The 22,736-nt window shown below is 46.7% G+C and overlaps 1 protein-coding gene across 1 annotated transcript in view; it reads right to left on the reverse strand.

Moving 5' to 3' along the window:
• Nucleotides 1–18,781: 18,781 nt before the first annotated feature.
• DSG2 (desmoglein 2) overlaps nt 18,782–22,736 on the reverse strand; it is a 34,385-nt gene continuing 30,430 nt past the window's right edge. The window contains exon 14 of the mRNA XM_060243858.1: nt 18,782–21,565. Coding sequence (XP_060099841.1) covers nt 20,630–21,565 — 936 coding nt within the window. The 3' untranslated portion in view covers nt 18,782–20,629. The remainder of the gene's footprint in view (nt 21,566–22,736) is intronic.

The raw sequence follows: 22,736 nt of genomic DNA on the forward strand, positions 1-22,736 counted from the left end.
GCCATAAAAAAAAATCTTTAAAGTTCTTTGAGTAGGCAGGAAGGTTGTCAGCTGCCCTGGAGGAAATGTCCTATTCCTGTAACAGTGGTTTAATGTGTGGAAATATCCTGGCTTGGATAGCCCAGTTTAGCCCAATCTCATTAGATCTTGGAAGCTAAGCAGTGTCCCTGGCCACTGTTTCAGTGGCAGCCCTCCATGGAATACCAGGGTCATGACGCTGAGCCAGGCAATGGCAAACCACCTCTGAATGTCTCTTGCCTTGAAAGCCCTACAGGGTCACCATAAATCAGCTGTGACTTGATGGCACTTTCTACTACCAATGTGGAAATGGGCAGCTGAAGTTTTTTTTTTCATGGAGTGATGTTAAATAACATCACCTGATAAATGACATCCCACAAACCTCTATCAACAGGATAGGACACATTTATCCAGTCAGCAGACCACCCTCCTGGCCAGTTGTAATGGACGTGGGTTCATGTCAATGACCTGTGTATATGGATTCACTTAATAGTATTGAACTGGCAGTCAGCTGTGCTTGGGGGTTTGTGGGCTGCTTTGATCCTATGTTTGGACTAACATTTCATCATCTGGCTTCTAGTCCTTTGCATAAACTGATCTGATGGATAAACAGCTAGGTATCTTGCAACTTCCAATGAACATGGTTAGGGCCTTCGCAACTTTGTGTTAAATACTTATGAGTTATCAAACCTGATCATATTAATAATGAATATCTGATTGTGTGGCCCACCACACATGTCTTTTTAATACTTTCAAGTTACTTCTTAGCTATGAACACATTAGATATCCGTATCTTTTAGGACCTGTTCCCATGTTCTTCCCAATATTTAGAATCTTCTTCTTGTGGAAGTGCATGGAAGCATATCTCAGGTTTGCAAGCCTCCCTATGTGTAAAATATCATACGTGATTAGGTTATCTATGCATACACTATATAACCCCCCCTTTTATCTGCAGCAGATGAATCAAATCCCTAAGCATTACTGTAAAGTGTTCTGCATTTTTGATATGTGTTCAAGTAAGTAAATGCAACCTTTATTCCCATCCCCAACAAACCTTTATGTAAGACCTAGGAAAAATGTGTGAACCAGTCCTCAGAGTCGTGCAGTGGTGCCTCCTTCACATGAACTGGACAAGGTATAGATCTAAATAAATAAATAAAGCTGTCTTCAATTAATTCTGTTGCTAAGTGTTAACAAAAGGAGCTTAACAGATCATAAATTGAATTAGACTGGCAGGCAGTACCCCTCTGTTATTATGAATTTCATTTGCTATGTGCATCTCTCTCTCTCTCTCTTTAATATAAATCTCATACTTCCCCACTGGGACAGATCATGCTTTCTGGCAGTCAGCCTGATCCCACCCTGCCCCTCCCCCCATTAATTGCTGTAAGACTATTATATAAAATGATGTTTATTTTTGAACAAGAAGGCCAAACAGTCTATAGTGCACCAAGCTTGTTGCTGTACTTCTGTCTGTCTGTCTAGGGCTTGGTGGGATAGGATGGGTGGACTGTGAACAGGCTTGTTAACAACACTGTTTATGTGTTTACAAACCATGTAACTTGCAGTGCAATCTTATGCAGAGTTCCTCCAGGCTAAGCCCATTGATTTCAACAGTCAGAGTAACTCTGCATAGGTATGACTGTGCTATTGGTATTCTGGCAGCAGACCGATGCATGGTTTTAGCATTCCTGGCTCCATTTTCCTGGACACTTGGTCTTTTTTCTGAAGGAGCTACTCCTAACCAATTATGTTTTAGCTTTTGCAGAACATTTCTGCAAGTCCTCTTCAGCTACAATAATGTGATATTTTTGCTCTTAACAGATGCGGAGGACAGTACCTTGTTCCTGTTTTATGGTAGAAAGTGTCATCCAGTCACAGCAGACTTATGGTGACCCCATAGAGTTTTTAAGGCAAGAGACGTTCAGAGGTAGATTGCCATTGCCTGCTTCTGCATGGCAACCCTAGACTTCCTTAGTGATCTCCCATTCAAATAGCAACCAGGACTGATTAGCTTCTGAGATCTGATGAGATCAGGCTAGCCTGGCCCGCCCAGGTCAAGGTGGGTTCCTGCTTGCCCCTTTAAATATTTCTGCTAGACTCAAAACTCCTGAATGAGAACACACAACTGGCAGACCAGGGGGGTTCCTCAAGGATTCTCTGTGTTTTTTCATCATTCAGCAGTACATACTCAAGATGTTTGATTGCAAGTAGATTGCTGCCTTCTCTGTGCAGTCTCACATTGGGACTGTGCAGGGACTGGCTAGCCATGGACAGGAAAGTTCAAGAGTGTTCTAGCCTCTTGATGGAATGAAGAGCACTCTTGTACTAGCATTTCCTTTCCAAACCAACACATGACCTGGACAGAGGAAGTGCTCTTTCCCTCCGTTCTTCATTTTCAACTGTGGAGTGACGTTTGTCTTTATTGCTACTTGTTCATTTCAAAAACTGTATGTGTTGAGATTCTTTCAAAAAGGGAAGAAGTGAAAAAAAATGTTGACTGTTAATGGCTCAGATAAATTATCATACTTGTGTGTCTTATGTCTGGGTAAGAGAAACCATGTGGCTTCTTGTCTAACTGGTCAGCAGTTTGTGTCAGAACTATAGCTTTGCACCGGATAGATGCCTTATAGGAGAAATCTTTCTCAGTCTCTAAAGTACCCTCATTTTAAGCACCATCAGATTAGGAGAAAGCACTCTGGACTCTTTCAGTAGGCTCAGAACCATGAGTTCCTATGTTGGAAATGACAGGCTGGTTGTCTCCAGGGGAGGCACCTTCAGTTCCCAGGAGCCTCTCAAAACTACCACCCAAAAGTCAAGGTCTAAATTTAAAATCAAGTCTAAGGAGACTGGCTCACCAGTTCAGATGACAATAACTTCAGTCCCACTCTTCAGCAAGGAACATTTGGCACAGAGCTTTAGAGGGGCTGTACCTCCACCCTCGTACACCCTCCCCTTGTCCCATCCTTTCAGAGAGTAAGATCAAGATACAGCTACTGGCTGGAAATGTTTCAAAATGCCCCATGGTCCAGCACTCTACATGCAGAGGGATGTACATATGTTCCTATTACTGGGTCTCTTTTCTTCATGTTCAATTATACATGTCTGTTCTATACACTGCCCCAGCTATTTCCAGTGAAGTGGGTCTAACAAATTGGTTCCATGTTTTCCTGCTCCTTTGTGATTTGTGAAGCTGAATCCATACTTCCTTGGCACAGACCTCTCAGAGGCATCATGCCCATCAAAAATCTCCATCCTCCATCACTCCAGACCCTTGCAGATTTGGATTCTGAAGAAGGCTTTCATTCCCAGTCAGAATCAGGATCTAACTTACCTTCTTCTGCATCCTGTTCCCCAACTCTTTAGCTGGGGAAGTGATGTAGTTAGGGAATGGGTTGGTTCCCTCTGCTGCTCTTCTAATCAGGAGGAATGCAACCTAGATGAGCTGGGTACCTTGACTCTAGTGTTGCAAGTAACCATCTATCAAGCAATAACAGAACACTAGGATCGGCCCCTTCCCAGCCAAGCTGGCATCGCCAGCGTTCAGGCTGGGGGCCGTGATTGCCACCTGGAAGGAGGAGGTGGCTGACGGACAGCCCGGGCATCCGGGTCTTTCTTCTGGGCGCGGCGTCGGGGCTATATAAGCCCCGTTCCCGTCCAGAAGCACGCAGTTCGCTTTAGGCTCTCTGCCCACCCACCCGCCCTTGCAGCAGTACAGGTTTTCACTCGTCACCTTATTAGGGGCCAGGTAGGAATTTTTTCAACTTCACAGAATTTGCCCATGTGGAGTTGTTTTTTGTCTACCTTGTACTGCCTTGTAGCGTTAGGGAGTTTTTAGCATGAGTTTTGTTTTCGTTCGCAGGCTGGAGGATGTATTGGCCACAGTGTTTTCAGGGGAGCACCTATGGCTCAGCACCAGGTGTGTGGGTGGTCTATATGAACTGCAGATGTGCTGTATGGCTCAGTGCAGGGAATGCAGATCACGAAAAAGCCTCACCTGGGCGGATCTTTTCCATGGGCGATTGATGCTAGCCCAGGTGGAGGATGGCTTTGGGCCTGGCCGCTCAGCACCAGCCAGAATACGTGGGCTTGTGCTGGGGGCAGGGTGGCTCGCCCTCCCAGGACAAGGCGGGATCAGGGGGTTGACCCCAGGGCTTGTCCTGCTAGGCCATACCCCTGCCAGTTATAAGTTTGCTCAAGTTTGTTTCAATAAAGCGGCCCGGTTTTTTATACCCAACACACTGTGTCAGCCTCTTCATTCCAACTAGGGGGACAATCAAATGTTTCCATTGGAAAGACTGTCGTGTTTTCTGGACTCCCTTCCAGATGACAAGAAAAGGCTAGCTAAGGTGATTCAGGCAGATGCCATAACTTTATTTACTTCAATTATACTCCACCTTTCTCACCTATAGGGACTTAAAGCAGCTTACATCGTTTTCTCCTTTTTATTATCTCAACAACCCTATTAGGCTGTGGGTACGTGACTTGCCCCAAATTACTGTGGCTCCACTTGAGGGGTGATACCTGAGGCCCACACTCCCTGGGGACCCCATTTTTGGCATGGCTTATTCCCGCTTATCTGTATACATGTACACCTCAGCGTGGGCCTGGGATTGATAGAAGGCACATGAATCAAACTAATATAAAAGGGTAGTGAATCGTACCAAAGGAGGAAAGGAATGCAGGGCAGCTCCTCTGTCAGTCATGCAAAAACCAGCTCAAAGAAGGATTCAGTCAAGGGCCATTTTCTCCAAGGACCTTAGAACCTCCTCCCAGGTAATTTGATCTCTCAACAAAAGATCCAGATTTCCAAAACAATAAGCAACTGGCTGAATCCACCAATTTTCACTCATGTCTTAATGGAAGACTCCTGCCTTTCCCCAATCATGACAAGTACCTGACCATATTTACCTTCAAAATCTACCTAAGGGAATATTTTCTTTCTCCATGCAAAAGGGGAAAACCATATAGACAAAGGATTTCTTTTCAGGCTTGCACCTCCTGGGAATATTGCATTTTTATAGCCCTCACTTCCAAAGCCAACACCCCTTCCCCTCCTCATCCAAGCCAAAAGGGTATTAAAAGCTCTCCCTTCAGACCCAGCTTTTGATCCCCAAGGATGGACTAAAGAGTCAGACACAGGTATAAAATTGGGCCACTTTAATCAATATTCTAATAAACAGCAAGGGTACCCCACCAATGGCCTGGCCAGGGCTAGGAGTCACCGCGACCGCTCTCCTGCCATTAATGGGTGAGAGACCCAGCCCCCCAGCCAGAGCTGAGTGTTACTCAGCTCCCTCCAGGCAGGCCCAGCAGGGAGGCACGCACCAGAGTGCCCAAACCCAGACACACGTCTCGCCAGAAAGGCACCCTCTAGCCGAGCCTCCCGGACAGTCTGCATTCTCCAAACCCGGGTCTTCAAACCTGAAGGCTAATCATGCCAGACCCAAATTCCCCCAAAGGGGGGATGCTTCACAGTCCCCTAGCCGCATAGTGCCCTAAACCCCAAAAACCTGCCACTAAAGTGACCGCCTATTTACAGCGCCTCCCGATAGCCAAATCCTCAATCCACTGCATTGCTATGTAGGGTAGGCAAAAAACGCACCGCAGCCACTGCCAATCAGCCAAGGTGTAAAAAATTCCTACCCGGCTCCTCCAAGGAGGCAACCAGAAATTGCCCACATAACATGCAGGGCGGGCGGGAGGTCGGATCGTCTGCCAAGACGAGGGAGCTGATGAGGAGCACAGATCTGACAGTTAGACTGTCAAATCCTGCCTTTTTCTCTGCACGCTGAAACGGGCGCCCCCGACTCTTCCCATCCAGGGAAGAAAACTGCACATGCAGCCTAGCAGCTACACTGCAGGCTGCAAGCATAAGATTGCTTCCCAAGGATGGAATAAAGAGTCAGACACAGAGTATTGGTATAAAATTGGGCCACTTTATTCAATAATCTAATAAAAAGCTAGGGTACCCCACCAGCAGCCTGACAAGGGCTAGGGGTCACCGCAACCGCTCCCCTGCCATTAACGGGCGAGAGACTCAGCCCCCCAGCAGGAGCTGAGTGTTACTCAGTGTTACTCAGCTCCCTCCAGGCAGGCCCAGCAGGGAGGCACGCATTAGAGGGCCCAAACCCAGATGCACGTCTCGCCAGAAAGGCACCCTCTAGCCGAGCCTCCCGGACAGTCTGCATTCTCCAAACCCGGGTCTTCAAACCCCAAGGCTGTTCATGCCAGACCCCAAATTCCCCAAAAGGGGGATGCTTCACAGTCCTCCCCTGGCCGCATAGTGCTCTAAACCCCCAAAACCTGCCACTACTAAGGCCAAGTCTCTACTTAGGGCTTAGCGCCCACCGGGAGGCCCAAAGCCACCCGCAACCCTTGCTGCAAATCTCTCAGGAAAAGCATATTACCCTTTTCCGAGAGATGAACCCCATCCCCTCTGTAGAGGTTAGGAAATTTCAACAAAATGTCCGGATGGGGCAAATAGTGGCTCAACCCCTTTTCCAGCACCTTCCTGATCTCCTTATTAGCCTAATACCGGGCCCTTTCTATAGGTGCAGGGTCCCAAGCACAACGCCACACCAGGTAGGGCAGCATGGCTGACCAAATTATGGTGGTCCCAGGCCATCGCTCCTGAATGTGCTGGAAATCATCCTGGGCCTGCCAAACTAAGGCCTTGCCCTTTAAGAGTCCCAGATCGTTACCTCCCAGGTGAACAATTAAAACCTGAGGAGGAGGACCCACATTATCTTTAAACAACAAAGGCAGCAGGCCCGGCCACTGAAGGCCCCGGCGCATCCGCCATTCGATACACACATGCTGGCTGAGTCCCAGCTGAGAGCCAACCGCAGCTCTCCGAGCCCGATGAGCGGCCCAAAACACGTGACTATGGCTGCATATGAGAACTCGGCTCCTCTGGCCAGGAACAACAGCATTTAAAGAGAAAAAACAGTTAAACAAGAACAGAGCCAACAATAAACAGACACCAAGTCACTCATGGCCTAATAAAAGGTCGCACGTAAGCCTTATAGTCCAAGGAATGCCACCTGCCCAATCTCTGAATGGAAGTGGAAGAATACCCCATGACAGCTGCTGTTGAGGCGACCCCAATTCTAAAGGAATGGGTCCCAAACTGCACCCCAGACAACCCCAAATCACCCAAAGCCCGTGACGTTACTGCCCAAAACTGATGCTTCGTCAACAGGCTACCATTTGAATGTATAAACAAAAACCCCTCCATGGGCCCCCTAACTGCCAAATAAGCAGCCAACGCAGTAACTGGACACAGCTCAAGCTCTGAACAACTACCCAACTCGAGCACCGTACCCTTCTGCAACTGATCCGTCTTAGAGCGATGGACAGTGATGACTGCCTTACCTGCAAATAGCTGCAGATCCCTTAACAACAGAGCCTTACCAGAAACATCGTTTCTAGACTGTGCCACCAGCTCACTTACTCTAAGAGCCCCCCCAAAAGCTAACAAAGATGCAGCGTGAAACAAACATGCTTCAAATGACGAAGCACACATCACATCCCAAACCCTCTTCAAAACCTGCAGAATCAAAGGAGACCCAGGATTCCACGTATCAACCGGGACCGGCCTCTCTGGCCCACCCCTCCAGCATCTTTCGAATACGAAAGTCAGCTGTTTCTTCCCTATAATCCAGCGCCTTACTGACAAAAGCCTATGCAGACAGGCGCCCCCTAATGGATCGCACGGCCAATCCCTTACCTCGCAGCGAAACACAGTAATGGAACAAATGCTCCACCGGGAGGGGCCAAACCCTGCAATACCCTACCTCAGCCCTAAAGTCTTCAAACTGCCGCACAGCCCGTTTGTAAGACTTCCTGGTGCTTGGCGCAATGGCTAGACCTATCGCTCTGCAGGCCTCGGCTCTCCAATCAGCCATAGCTCCTGGGGCATTGGCACCGGCTCTCTGTCGGCACCTGGGGCCAGCTGATGAAACCTCTCCATCTGTTTACAAGATAGAGTGTCAGCCACCCCATTACTCACCCCAGGAACATGTTTGGCTAAAAACAAAATGTTAAGCCGCAAACAGCACAGAGTGAAGGCCCTCACCAATCTTATAACCCGGCCAGATTTGGATGAAAGAGAATTAATGACGTGGACCACCGCCATATTATCACACCAAAAATGGATAGTGTGATTGGCCATAACCTTCCCCCACAGCGAAACCGCGACTAAAATGGAAAAGAACTCGAGAAACATATGATCTCGGTTCACTCCTACCTGTGCCCAGGAGTCAGGCCAACTATCCGCGCACCAATGTCCCCGGAAATAGACTCCAAACCCCAATGATCCAGCAGCATCAGACATGACCTGGAGCTCAGCTTCGAGCCTCATGTCGTCCCTCCAAAAAGAGACTCCATTAAAGGACTCCAAAAATTCCTGCCAAACCCTCAAATCATCCCTCATGCTGCAGGTGACCCTAGTTCTATGCTGAGGTAAGCGTAACTTTGCCATAGCATCGCACAGACTTTTAAGAAAAGCCCTCCCAGGAGCAACCACTTTGCAAGCAAAGTTGAGGTGCCCAACTAGCTGCTGCAACTCCAACAAAGTAACCTTTTTTTTAAGAAGAAAGGTAGAAATCCTAGCCCTCAGCTCCACTATTTTCTGAAGAGGCACCCTAGACAACTGTGAAATAGGGTCAATCTCAATCCCCAAAAAGGTCAACCTCTGGGTCAGACCTTCAGTTTTCTCAGGCGCTAAAGGAACCCCAAGCTCCGCCGCCAGCTCAACAAAGCCAGACAGCAACTGCCCACAACGCCAAGTCCCCTCGGGACCCACAAAAAGGTAGTCATCAAAATAATGAACGACATTCTGCAAACCCACTTTCTCCCGCACAGCCCATTCCAAAAATGTGCTGAAACGCTTGAAAGCAGAACATGACACAGAGCAGCCCATTGGCAATGCTCTATCCATGTAAAATTGACCCTCAAAAGAAAACCCTAAAAGTTCAAAATCATAGGAATGGACAGGTAAAAGGCAAAACACAGACTTAATGTCACATTTTGCCAATTCTGCCCCCACCCCGCCAGCCTCACCACCGCAATAGCCTGGTCAAAGCTGGTGTACCTAACAGAGTATAAGTGCACCGGGATCCCATCATTCACGGACTTCCCCTTAGGAAAAGACAAATGGTGAATCAAACGAAATTCACCAGGTGCCTTTTTAGGCACCACACCCAAAGGTAAGACTCTAAGGGCGTTTTCGCACTGACCTTAATCAGAAGTGACGCCCCTCTTCACCACGCAGGATCGACGCGGATTTTGCACTAATTGCCGTGGAGCACCCGGAAGAGCCGGAAAGTCCCGCGGCTTTTGCGGCGCAAATGGAAACTGGTTTTGGCGTGGTGAAGAGGGGCGTCGCTTCTGATTAAGGTCAGTGCGAAAACGCCCTAAGAGTACTCACTGGAGGATGTGAAAAAGGACCCAGTATCCTTCCCTCAGCCAGCTCTTTTGCAATCTTGTCCCTAACAACCTGCTCCAAGCCCTGAACTGACTTAAGGTTTCCTGACATAAATGGAACTTGAGGACCCTGAAAAGGGATCCTAAACGCAACTTTAAAACCTTCTAACAAATACAAACTATCAACCCTTTGAAGGTACCTCGACAGCCACTGCTCAAGATGTCCCACCCTTATCAGGCTGGGCCCATTTCTTAGCTGGAAAGGCTCCTCCGCTCCTGCCAGGCTTCTTCGTATTTTTACACCCACTGACTCTAGGGCAGTTGTCAAATGAGTGGGAACCACCACACATGGGGCACTCGTGCTTGAACTGGCACGCCTTCCTATTACATACCCCAAGGGATCCAAATTCCCAGCAGAGCATGCGAGGTTGAACCGCCTGCACTGCGGGGAGAGCCTGATGAACCAGCAGTGGATGTGGATGACCTATTCACCAAGTGACCACTATCAGAGCGATCACCCAGATTAGGCCTAGCCGGGGACATAACCTGCAGCCAAAGCTGCTGATGGAACCGATCCCACTGAAGGGACGGATACAAGGCAGCCCTCATCCTAAATTCCTGGTCATATTGTAACCAGGTTGGTCCACTAAAGGCCGTATAGCCTTTATAAATTATGTCCAAATACTGGAACAGGGATGTCGCCCGCCACGGCTGCGCCCTCGCAATCACCCCGGCATACAGAACCCAGGAAGCCAATTAGCCCAGGTCCTGTCCACCTTTTTCTCATCCAATTCTTCCTTGTCTTTTTCCTCAACCTCCCAAAAGAGAAGAGAAAAAATATCCACGTATTCCCCTTTTAATATTTTTTCCCTAGTAGCGGGAAGCAAGTGGTCCCCCAGCGGCAAGGCAACCTTCCCAAATGGCAAAGCAGCAAAAGGCACCATCCCATATGTTGAGGGTGCCCCCATAAAGGAACCAGCCATGCCAGGATGCCCTGCGCCCAGGTAAACACTAGGAACGCCTTGCTCACATGGCCAAGCCCAATTCTGAAACGCGCCCAACGCAGAGGAGGCAGGTGCCCCCGCGCTTGACATGGAAGCGCCCTGCCGCCGAAGCAGGCCCCCATGCTCCCCATGGCCAAACCTGCCCAGGCCCCGCCTGTAAATTATCACCCGACCTACCTCCGAATCCAGCAGGAACCAATGGCAAACCGACCCCCGATGCTCCAGACGCCGCCATCAAACCCACATCCAGACTGCAAAGGCCAGTCTCCCTGCCAGGCACAACTCCACCAGACCTGCCCTCAAGAATAGACAGCCTGGTGAGAATACTCGCCTGCTTACCCTTCTTAGATTGCCTCACACCATCCTCCCCACCTGGAGAAAGGATGCCCACTGCCTGTTCCAATGCTCTCAATCTACAAGCAATATTGGAATCAACCACCATATCACCCTCCTCATCAGAAGAGGATAACGGCGGTGGTGGCCTTTTTGCAGGAGCCTTGGGTGCCTTAGGCGCTGGCTTTTTTCCTTTGGGCTTGCCCGACCCTTTTCCACCAGCCATCTAAATAGCAAGCACAAGACCACAAAATGGCCTCCTGCAGCTCCACTCTAAAATGGCTTCCCCCTGGAAGAAGAAAGGGAACTCAAAATGGCCACAAAAGCCTCTGCTGCACACCAATATCTCCAGTAGGAGAAAAATGGGGGGGGGGAGGGGGAGGCTCTCCAAAATGGTCACCTGCCAACCTCAAGGGCAATAATAAAAAACCCAGGTTGCCCCACAGGCCCACACCCTCAAAACTTAAAAAGGGAAAGACCAACCCCTGGGCTCCACAACCCCTGCCCCAGCAGACGCCAAACCCTAGGCAGACTCAGCCAACAAGAAGGACAACGCCACGTCCTCCACTGCCTCTGATGCCGCCGCCAGCCTGCAGCACTGCAGCTGACGCTCCAGCCGACACCGATGCTCCAGCCAACGCTTCACCCGCCACTGCCCAGTCGACTGCCACAACAAACCCCGACGTCCAACAAAAGACAAAATAAAAGCCTCAGCCTCAGCCTGATCGTCTGCCAAGATGAAGGAGCTGATGAGGAGCGCAGCCCTCATCCCGCCTTTTTCTCTGCGTGCCAAAACGGGCGCCCCCTCACTCTTACCATTCAGGGAAGCAAACTCTGCACATGCAGCCTAGCAGCTACACTGCAGGCTGCAAGTATAAGATTGCAACCATTTTTTTATTTTCTGTAAGTTTCTATATTGTGCAGATTATTTTTTTTCTGTTTATAAGATAACCCTATTTATTTAAGTGTCTTTTCCCCTCATTTTTTTCGAGTGCCGATCTGAATCTGTACCTTAGAATACACAAGCTAAAGATTCCAGGTATGTTAAAGTATCTCAGATTTGTTAGAGGCAGTTTATGTCAGTGTTTGATGATCCTACTACAAACATTATTCAACAGGTGTCAGCCAGCCATTTTTTGACTACCCCACCACTTAGGGTGGCCCATCAACCAGATTACGGGCCTTTTCTATTGTTTACTCTGGTTTGTGGAATGAGCTCCCTGAAGAGATGGGGGTGGGGGAGCTCCTAGGAGATATTCAGGAGGTGTGCAAAGGTCTGCCTGTTTGTCAGGGCTTTTGAGGGGGTTTGAATGGCAGAAATCTTTTTTTTTTGGGGGGGGGTTGATTTGAAGTTTGCTATTATATTTTGGTTTTAGCTGGGGATATTTTTAGCTATTATGGTAAGTGGCCACCTTGAAGCATGAGGAAAGGTGGGATATAAATGTTTAAATAAATAAATATAAAGGCTTTGCTTGCTTCAGAGACATTATTCAGTTTGGGGGATAGCTCCTTTCCAACCTGGCATAGACCTACCAATTTTGTCAGTTTAAAATAAATGTTCATCCCCCCGCCCCTCTCCTCTCAGGAAAAAAAACAACCACCCTTGTTATGTATTGCAAAGACACTTAAACACAGGCCTGTGTCTGAGGACACTTTCAATCATTACTTTGGCAAATATAATTATGCCATCTAGTGGCACAGAGCAGAAATTTGTTTCTGCGATTAGAGATCTGAAATGAGACTGAAGTTTACAGAAATTTGCTGTCTTTCTAGTCAGTATAAATCCTGAGAGCTGGAAGCTGCTGCTCTTTCATTCATGAAGCATCTGGAACCAAGCTATCCTGGTTGATAAGAGGCTCAAGAACTTGTTAGATACTTGTATTTTATACAAAGCACAGACCAGCACAAAGTAGTATGGAATAGGACAGCAAATATGCCACATAGCCAAGCTAAAACCACCACAGAAGGCTCTTTTTAAAAGCTAGTAAATATATGAGAATAAAGTTTTTACTAGGTGCCAAGAAGTCAACAACTTTGGTGCTAAGTAGATGGTTAGGGGGATGGCATGCTAGGGGGTTGATTCTGTGTTACTTTTGGCTCCTCCTAGGCCAAGTGGGTATCTTCAGCCTGAAGGATCTTGTGAATGTTAATGGTACTGAGTCAGAATGCATAAATTGCATGCAGTGTTAGTATGAAAGTTCCTGTTTTCCTTTTCAGTGTTCAAATATACAATTCTACTTCTTTCTTTAGAAATGTTTGTACCAGCCATAATTCAACACACAGTGAATCATACTTCAGTGCCAGTGGAAATGAATGGGACTGAGCATGCCTAAATTCATGCTGAACCATGGTTGATATATCATATAAGAATACTGTGAATGAATGCATCAAGCACCCTTCTACCTATTGGAATGGTATCCACACAAAGCTTCAATTATGGCCCAGTTCTCACTGAGAGTTCTCCCAGCTTCAAACTGCAGGTGGAAGCTAACATGATTGTTTGACCCCCAAGGTCGGAATAAAGAGTCAGACACAAAGCATTGGAATAAAATTGGGCCACTTTATTAACTAACAGCAAGGGCACCCCCTGGCCAGGGCTAGGGGTCACCGTGACCGCTTCCCTGCAATTAACGGGCGAGAGACCAAGCCCCCCAGCCGGAGCTGAGCGACTCAGCTCCCTCCAGGCAGGCCCAGCAGGGAGGCCCGCACCAGAGGGCCCAAACCCAGATGCACGACTCGACAGAAAGGCACCCTCTAGCCGAGCCTCCTGGACAGTCTGCAATCTCCGAACCCGGGTCTCCAAACCCAAGGTTGATCATGCCAGACCCCAAATTCCCCAAAAGGGTGATGCTTTGCAGTCCTCCCCTAGCCGCATAGTGTCCTAAACCCCAAAAACCTGCCAACTAAAGTGACCACCTATTTAAAGGCACCTACCCTAAGCTAATTCCACAATCCACTGCGCTACTATGCAGGGTAGGCGAAAAACACACCCCAGAAACAGCCAATCAGCCGGGGTGTAAAAAATTCCTACCCGGCTCCTCAAATGAGGCAACCAGCCAAGCCTACATAACAGACAGGGTGGGCGGGAGGGCTGATCAATGAAGGAATGACAGGGGGAAAGGTAGAGCTAGCCGCTAAAGCAGCTAGACCCCACCCCCCACATTGCGCACCCAAACGGGCGAACTCTGACTCTTTCCTCCCAGGGAGGCAAACAGAGCAGAAGCAGCCTAGCAGCTACACTACAGGCTGCAAGCTCCCAATTGCCCCCCAAGGTCAGAATAAAGAGTCAGACACAAAGCATTGGAATAAAATTGGGCCACTTTATTAGCTAACAGCATAAACAGCAAGGGCACCCCACCAGCGGCCTGGCCAGGGCTAGGGGTCACCCTGACCGCTCCCCTGCCATTAATAGGTGAAAGACCCAGCCCCCCAGCCGGAGCTGAGCAACTCAGCTCCCTCCAGGCAGGACCAGCAGGGAGGCCCGCACCAGAGGGCCCAAACCCAGATGCATGTCTCGACAGAAAGGCACCCTCTAGTCGAGCCTCCTGGACAGTCTGCATCTCTGAACCCAGGACTCCAAACCCAAGGTTGATCACGCCAGACCCCAAATTCCCCAAAAGGGGGATGCTTCACAGTCCTCCGCTAGCCGCATAGTGCCCTAAACCCCAAAAACCTGCCACTACTAAGGCCAAGTCTCTACTTAGGGCTTAGCGCCCACCTGTTCCAAACCCTGAACTGACTTAAGGTTTCCTGACATAAACTGAACATGAGACCCCTGAAAAGGGATCCTAAAACCAAACTTAAAACCTTCTAACAAATACAAACTATCAACCCTTCTAGGATATCTTGCCAGCCACTGCTCAAGAGTCCCACCCTTATCGGGCTGGGTCCCTTTCTTAGTCGGAAAGGCTCCTCCGCCCCCCCCCCCCGGGCTTCTTTACATTCTTACGCCCCCGGGCTTTAGGGCAGCTGTCAAATGAGTGGGATCCCCTACACATGGGGCACTCGTGCTTAAACTGGCACGCTTTCCTATTGCAGACCCCAAGGGATCCGAACTCCCAGCAGAGCAAGCGGAGTTGAACCGCCTGCCCTGCTGCACTGCGGGGAGAGCCTGATGAAGCGGAAGCCAATGTGGACAACCTACTTGCCAAGTGACCGCTATCAGAGCGATCACCCAGATTAGGCCTAGCCGGGGACATCACTTGCAGCCAAAGCTGCTGATGGATCCGATCCCACTGCAGAGACGGATACAGGGTAGCCCTCATTCTAAATTCCTGGTCATATTGTAACCCGGCTGGACCACTAAAGGCTGTATAGCCTTTATAAATTATGTCCAGATACTGGAACAAGGATGCTGCCCGCCACGGCTGTGCCCTGGCAATCACCCCAGCATAAATACAGAACCCAGGAAGCCAATTAGCCCAGGTCCTGTCAACCTTTTGCTTTTTTAACTTCTCTTTCTCCTTTTCGTCTAAATCTTCCTTGTCCTTTTTCTCTAACTTATGATAGAGAAGAGAAAAAATCTCCACATATTCTCCATTTAAAATTTTCTCCCTAGTGGCCGGTAGCAAATGATCCCCAAGTGGCAAAGCAACCTCCCCAAAGGGCAAGGCTGCAAAAGGCACCATCCCATATGGAGGTGCCCCCATAACTGGGCCTGCCAAGTTCATCTGCCCTGCAGCTGGACACACCCAAGTTATGCCCTGCCCACCTGGCCAAACCCAATTTTGCAATAATCCCGCCCCAGAAGAAGCAGGCACCCCTGAGTTCACCTGAAGTACCCTTCCTGGCTGCAGAAGCAGGCCCCCATGTCCCCCATGGCCAAACCTGCCCGGACTCAACTTGCAAGGTATCCCCAAACCTACGTCCAAATCCAGCAGGCACCAATGGCAAACCGCCGCCGGACATCCCAGCTGCCACCACCGAACCCGCGTTAGGACCACAGGGACCGCCATCCCTGCCAGGCATGACTCCACCAAACCTGCCCTCAAGAATAGACAGTCTGGTGAGATTAGCCTGCCTCGCCTTTTTGGATTGCTTTATTCCCCCCCCCCCCCACTTAGAGAAGGGACACCGGACGCCTGCTCCAGCACCCTCAACCTGCTTAAAATATTAGACTCCACCGCTGCTTCACCTTCCTCATCTGAAGAAGATGATGGGGGTGGTGGCCTCCTAGCAGGTACTTTAGATGGCCTGGGTGCAGGCTTCTTACATTTAGGCCTACCTGAGCGGCCTGGGTGCAGGCTTCTTACCTTTAGGCTTACCTAAGCCTTTACCCCCAGCCATCTTCTACGGGATTAGCTGCACCAACTAATGCCTCAGAACACTTCTAAAATGGCTGCCACCCTCCTCCACTAGGAAGAAACTTAAAATGGCCACCCAACTGCCTTTCACCCCTTTCCTTCCCCTTCCAAGGACCTAAAATGGCCGCCACTCAAGCAGAAGCTCTAACCTCAAACTGTAAGAAAAATAAGACCCCACTGCTGCCTCCCAAAGTGGCCGCCACCCTTTCAACAAGAAATAGCCTCAAAATGGCCACCCTCCAATGCCTATTCTACCTCAAAGCAGGGGCTTAAAATGGCCACCACCTGCTTTCTCCCCAGTGACAAAATTAAAAGGAAACAACAATGGCCCCCTTTTAACCCACCAATACTGGCAGAAGCTCTCCAGAGTCTCAGGCTGATATTTTTTACACTATCTGCCTGAACCCTTTTCTAGTTGGAGATGCCGGGGATTGAACCTGGGACGTTCTGCCTACCAAGCAGATGCTCTACCACTGAGCACCTGTCCCTCTCAGGCAGTCTTCTTCCTGAAAAAAAGGGGGGGGAGGGCAGACCAGCCCACACTCCCAAGTAAAGCCCCCTTGGCCAGAGCCAAACTCCGCTCAAAAGAAGGCCAGCACAGACAAGCCAGGCCAGAGCTTCAATAAAAGGGAAACACAATGGCCCTTCCCCTAAACAACCAACCACCCCAGCCCAGCCAAGACTCATCCAACTCCGACTCCCTGCGACTCAGCCGAATGCCGCCGCCGCCAAAAACGCCACCCGCACGCTCCTCAGCCCGACCGACAGAGAAACCCTCAATGCCGCGCCAAGCTCCTGACCGCGACAACGATCCGATCAACGAAGGAATGACAGGGGGAAAGGTAGAGCTAGCTGTTAAAGCGGCTAGACCCCACCCCTCACATTGCGTGCCCAAATGGGCGAACTCTGACTCCTCCCTCCCAGGGAGGCAAACAGAGCAGAAGCAGCCTAGCAGCTATGCTGCAGGCTGCAAGCTCCCGATTCTCCATACAACATCTCCTTTACATTAAAATGAAAACCTGGCGTGCCAGTTAGGACAGGTTAGAGCCCCTTCCTCTGCCAGTTTCTCCTCTGTGGAAATATTTCATATGTAAAAACATTCAGTCATATATGCCCCCTCTTCTAGTCTGAAGTTTACAACACACATATAGGTTTCTTACTTTAGTGAGAACAAGGCCCCTATTTTAACACATTCACCCACCATCAACTAAATGATTAATGCAGCCTATTCCCCTGTAAAAGATGTCACTTCACATATGTTTCTTTAAACAAATAAGACTGCAAACAAATCACAGATGATGTCTTTGCTAATGCTGCAATCTTCTGCATTTACATGGCAATAATGATCATCCCAATGAATTCCCTAAGTCAGGGGTGTTGAATTCATTTGTTATGAGGCCAGATCTGACATAAATGAGACATTGTTAGGCCAGGCCATGTGTATCATAAAATGTAATGCCAGGTAGTGGAGATATAAATTTATGGAATGTATTTTATGTATTTTCTGTACTTAATTGTTTTAATTGTATTCTCAAATTGTTTTAAACAGACTGTTAGCCATCTTGAGTCTGCTTGTGGAAAGGGGGGGATATAAAATTAAATTAATAATAATAATAAAGTAATAATAATTAAAAGGACACAAAGTAATTTTTTTTAAAAAAACTTAGAATAAAAATGCTTAAAACATTAGCATTCTTGCAATATTTTGTTTATTTAACAGTCTGATTAACTGACACCTCTTGCTGAAATATTGCATCAAAATCTGGAGATAATGTGCTATAATAATCTTGAGTATGCTGTTCAGTTGTGTACTTGTAAGTTGCAAAGCTACTTTTGATTTATTTGCATTCATTACAGAAATCGCATGGTCAGTGCTTTGAGCCTTGACTGCTTGTCAAGAACACATGAAGGCACCATGACACAGACTGAGGGCTATGTGTTTTCTACAAAACTATAGTCTTCCCCAGAGAAATAACTACAACTCTCGTGCAGCACTGCAAAAATAGAGAGACAGGAATGTATAGTGGTCAGTATAAGCCTACAATCTGGGAAGTCTAAGTTCAAGATCTCCAGTATGCAAAGGAAATGTGTTGGATGAACTTGGTCTTGACATACTCTCAGCCTAATCCAACTCACTGGCTTGTTGTTACTCCTTATCTAAATGGTTCACATTGCTTTTCTACTGAGAATGACTGGATCATAAGGGCACGTATATGGCAAAAAAAAGAGGAGCGGAACCCAGTTGCACCCAGGACAGCCCTGGCATAAGAAAACTCCCCCCCTCTCTTTCTCTGTAGCAAGGCAAAAAGCTCATACCTTGAATCAAACTTTGTTGGTCTTAAAGGTGCTTACTTTGTATCTCTTCCATGCAATTGAGGGAACTGGGCAAAGCAAACTCTTGCTCTTTCCCTTCCTCCCTCCTCAAGGGAAGAGCCTCAGCCAATGGGGGGGAATAAAGGCTTGTTCTGTAACTCCTCTGCATTTGATAGAGCCTGGCAAAGCAAGCTGTGACACCAAAGAAAGCAAGAGAGAGAAAAAAAAAGTAGACGACAGCCAGTTGCTTGCAGGCTGCATACAAGCTATGTGGAGGCCAGATCTGGCCTGCAGTCTGCATGTTTGACACCCCAGTGGTCTGAATTTTTAGATGGATGCATTTTTCTGAAAAACAAACAAACAAACAAACTCACACCATGCTTTTAATTTTTCCCCTTTATTTCAAATTTTACAAAAAGTATAGCACAGCCTTGCCCCATGTATGACAATAGCACAAAATCAAGTCCAGTTATATAAAAACATATTACAAAGCTGGATATACAGAAATCAATGTCTATCACGAGAGAAGAAGCAGGTAATAAAAGTACTTGCTTATTCTGGATAGATAGGAAAACAAGGAACATATTATTCCCCTATTGGTTACTAACCCCAGTGCAGCATTTATTAGATGAAAACATGTATTAAAAATAGTAAACTGGGGGGGGGGGGGGAAGGACTTAAGCCCTATTTTTTTAAAAAAAGTTATTCAAAGGCATGTATTTTATCATGTTTACCACAATCAACACTTTCACCTCTCTTTTTGATGCTTTTTTTTCAATTATACCTGCATATGATTATACACATGTAAAGAGAGCAACTGACTAATGGCACCCAACACATTTTGGTGGCTGAGTGGGAGTCTAAAGACACGTCTCCCTGGTCCATATCCAATACTGCATTTCTTGCAGCAGCTGGGTTCTAAATCCAATGATGCATACTCTGCACACCTCCTTACAAAAATCTGTGATCTATTGCATGATTGTGTCCTTTTAAAAAAAGCAGTCCTCTTTACTTCAAACTGTGTGTACATTTAAAGGTATTTGTGGGGTTTTTGCATGAACAGAATGAAGCTGATACAAAAGTACAAATATGCATCTTACAGAAAGAGCATGGTATCTGTTATCTATAAAAACCCTGTTTGTTCTTCCCTATATAATGCTTAGGAAAACTGTATTTAATCATAATATTAAACTAATCCCACAGTTTGAGTATTTCTTGGACAGAAGCAAATACTGGGCAAGATAAAGGAATAATCTCCATTCTTCTTTGCAATGGTTTCTGTGATGTGTACTAAGGATAATCAACCCCCCACTCCTGCCCCGTGCTCCACTAGTCAAAACTATCTGCACAGAGCATAAGCCAACCCTCCATCTGTCAACTTGGAGGCAAAGTAGATGGATGTATGGAAGCTGTGAGGTACATGCAGATACTTCACTTCCTGATAGAAAATAATCTGTGTCATGATCTATCATGCTTCATCCTCAAAGTAATCCATCTGCAAAACTACAGGATACACATTAACTGATGGTTCTGGGAGTGTCTCCAAATACTAGGGCTTGTCGTACTATCGATTGATAAAAGTATATGGAAACAAGACTGAACTGAATTTCTTTTTTTCAGTCCACATATTTTTACACATATGTTTGCTTCTAAATGTGTAAAAATCTGTAGCTTAAAAAGTGGTGATATACTTGGTATTCTAGCAGACTCTTATGCTTCTTATTGCTATCAAGCAGCCTGATCAACAAGTCAGTTAAAACAGACTGTTTTGACAGTTAAGACCATTCAGCTTTGAAGGCAATATGTCTACTAAATTAAAATTCAAGTACTTTGGCAGCAGCAAAACTAATGTTAAACACACTATGGAATAAATCATATAAACTCATTGTCACTTAATTCTGAGTCGACATGTTTAGGATCACACTACAAATTAGTGGAAAACAGCTATTTAAAGCCTGTTGCATAGCTAGTTTAATACAACTGGGCTAGTCTGTGGATCCTAAAATGTATATAGCTATGCACCTACATTATAAGAGGCATGTCCTGTTTTTAGTAATAGTGTTTTTTTCAGACAACATGAGTAGCCGTTTGCAGTAGATATTGATGTGCTCTTTTTGAGAATGTACTGTGGAAAGACTAAAGCAACCTATTCAGGCCTTGAGAAAAACAAACCACTACTCTTATCAATGTCAACTGTAACTACGAAGATACAGATGAAAAAGACCACATTTAGGAACGGGTATATTGCACAGAGCTGTATTTTGTGAGCCTTGAGGACTTGCTCAAAGAAGAACCAGGGGGAAGGACTTCCTCTGTGCTGACTTGGTGAAAAACAGGATCTGAGATCAAGACATGTTCTTGCCTATCACTGCCAGAATATACAGTTGGTTCTGTCACAGTTCGCACACCTGTAGCCTGCAAACCAGGGGGGGATGAAACCATACTTTCAGTTACTACCACGTTTTGTCCTTCTGGTAAATTGGGGGTGCTTAAGGAGGCCTGTAGGTTAGAACTAGGCACAAGGACCCTTTCCCTTTCTCTCACTACAACATATTTTGAATCTGGGAGATCCTGAAAGACTCCATGAGGCATTTCTAGCACTTCCTGCAAGCTGGAAGCAGGAGCAAGCACCCTCTCTGTCACAACAACATTTTCCTTCAACTGAGGGTCTAGGATCACCCTGGAAGGTGTTGCCTCATAAGACGTTTCTGTCACAACAACACTGCTGCTTACCATGGGGTCAGGTATAGGCTTAGCTGGCTGGAGGCCAAACCTAGATGCAAAAGCTGTCTCAGTTACTAACTCTTCCGTTACAATGTCTGCACTAAAGTCTTTTGTGGTTTCAGGTAGTTGGTAGCTGGATCCTGAAGAATAGTTGTGCTTTGAACTCAAACCATGTACATCCAATTCATCCACTGTGTCTTTAAGGACTTGAGAACTGAACTGCTTGGCTGCTGTTCCCATGCGTTTGCCCACACAGATTTCAGCTAGAGTCTTGAATTTATCTCCTAAGTCATCCAGGAAATGGTCATCAAAATCATCCTCAATAAAGCTGCAGCAGCCAACAGAGCCATGGGTAGATCCTCCTTCCTCCTCCTGAGAGTAAACTAACAGGCAGTCTTTTATAAGCTGACCTTCATCTTCATCAGCGAAAGCAACATATTTCTAAATGAGAGAGAACAACCAGTAATGGTGAAAATCCACGTTATAGAGATTATAAGTTTATTTAATTAAAGCAAGCATTAATGTTGCAAACATCCTTTAAAAGTAATGTTAAAACTGACACCTTAGGATTCAGATCAAAGTTTAAGTCCAGTGACACCTTTAAGTCCAAATGCATTTTATTAAAAGTATCAGCTTTTGTGTGCGAGCATGTTTCTTCAGATACATTGGCAGGGTCTCAATGAATTACTCTCAGTATTCTACTATTAAAAATAAGGAAAAAGGAAAGGTCCCCTGTGTAAGCACCAGTCGTTTCGACTCTGGGGTGACGTTGCTTTCACAATGTTTTCAAGGCAGACTTTTTATGGGGTGCTTTAACATTGCCTTCCCCAATCATCTACACTTCCCGCCCAGCAAGCTGGGTACTCATTTTACTGACCTCAGAAGGATGGAAGATTGAATCAACCTCGAGCTGGCTACCTGAAAACCCAGCTACCCACTGGAGATCGAACTCAGGTTGTGAGCAGAGCTTAGGATTGCAGTACTGCAGCTTTAACTCTGCACCATAGGGCTCTTTTACAATTAAGAATAAACCAATCTCCAATTTTGACATATTTATTTCCTTCACTGTTTTTGCCCAAACAAATATTTACCATGTAAATTAAGCTTATTATACCTCTTTGATCCATGAATATGTTAAACATTTTCATTATGCTGTATGATAATTTACTGCTCACCCTCTATCAATATATATGGACTGGTGATTTCCAATTTTATTTCTGCCTCTGTCTTGACTTTAATAGGCCCTTGGCAACTACGCCCCCCCCAATACGTAATGGCTGAGGAAATTCTGATTCACTGTATCTGAAAAAGTGTGTGTGTATATGTAAGCTTATACCTTGAACAAAACTTTGTTCATCTTAGAGGTGCCGCTGGAGTCAAACTTTGTTCTGCTAACATGGGTATACAAGAAAAAACAATCAGCTGAATTCAGATTTGGGCATTTTTGCCCTGAACATATTTGGTATCCCAGAATATCCCTGAATCCAGGATCAGTATTGTACTGGTATTTGAGTTAATACTTGAGAAATCCAAATATATTTGGCTCTATTATACCCTAAGGGGATTGCCATCCCCATGGAGTATAATGGAGAATGGATTTAACGTTTAAATC

The sequence above is a fragment of the Heteronotia binoei genome, chromosome 7, assembly GCF_032191835.1.
Source record: "Heteronotia binoei isolate CCM8104 ecotype False Entrance Well chromosome 7, APGP_CSIRO_Hbin_v1, whole genome shotgun sequence".
Classification (NCBI taxonomy): domain Eukaryota; kingdom Metazoa; phylum Chordata; class Lepidosauria; order Squamata; family Gekkonidae; genus Heteronotia; species Heteronotia binoei.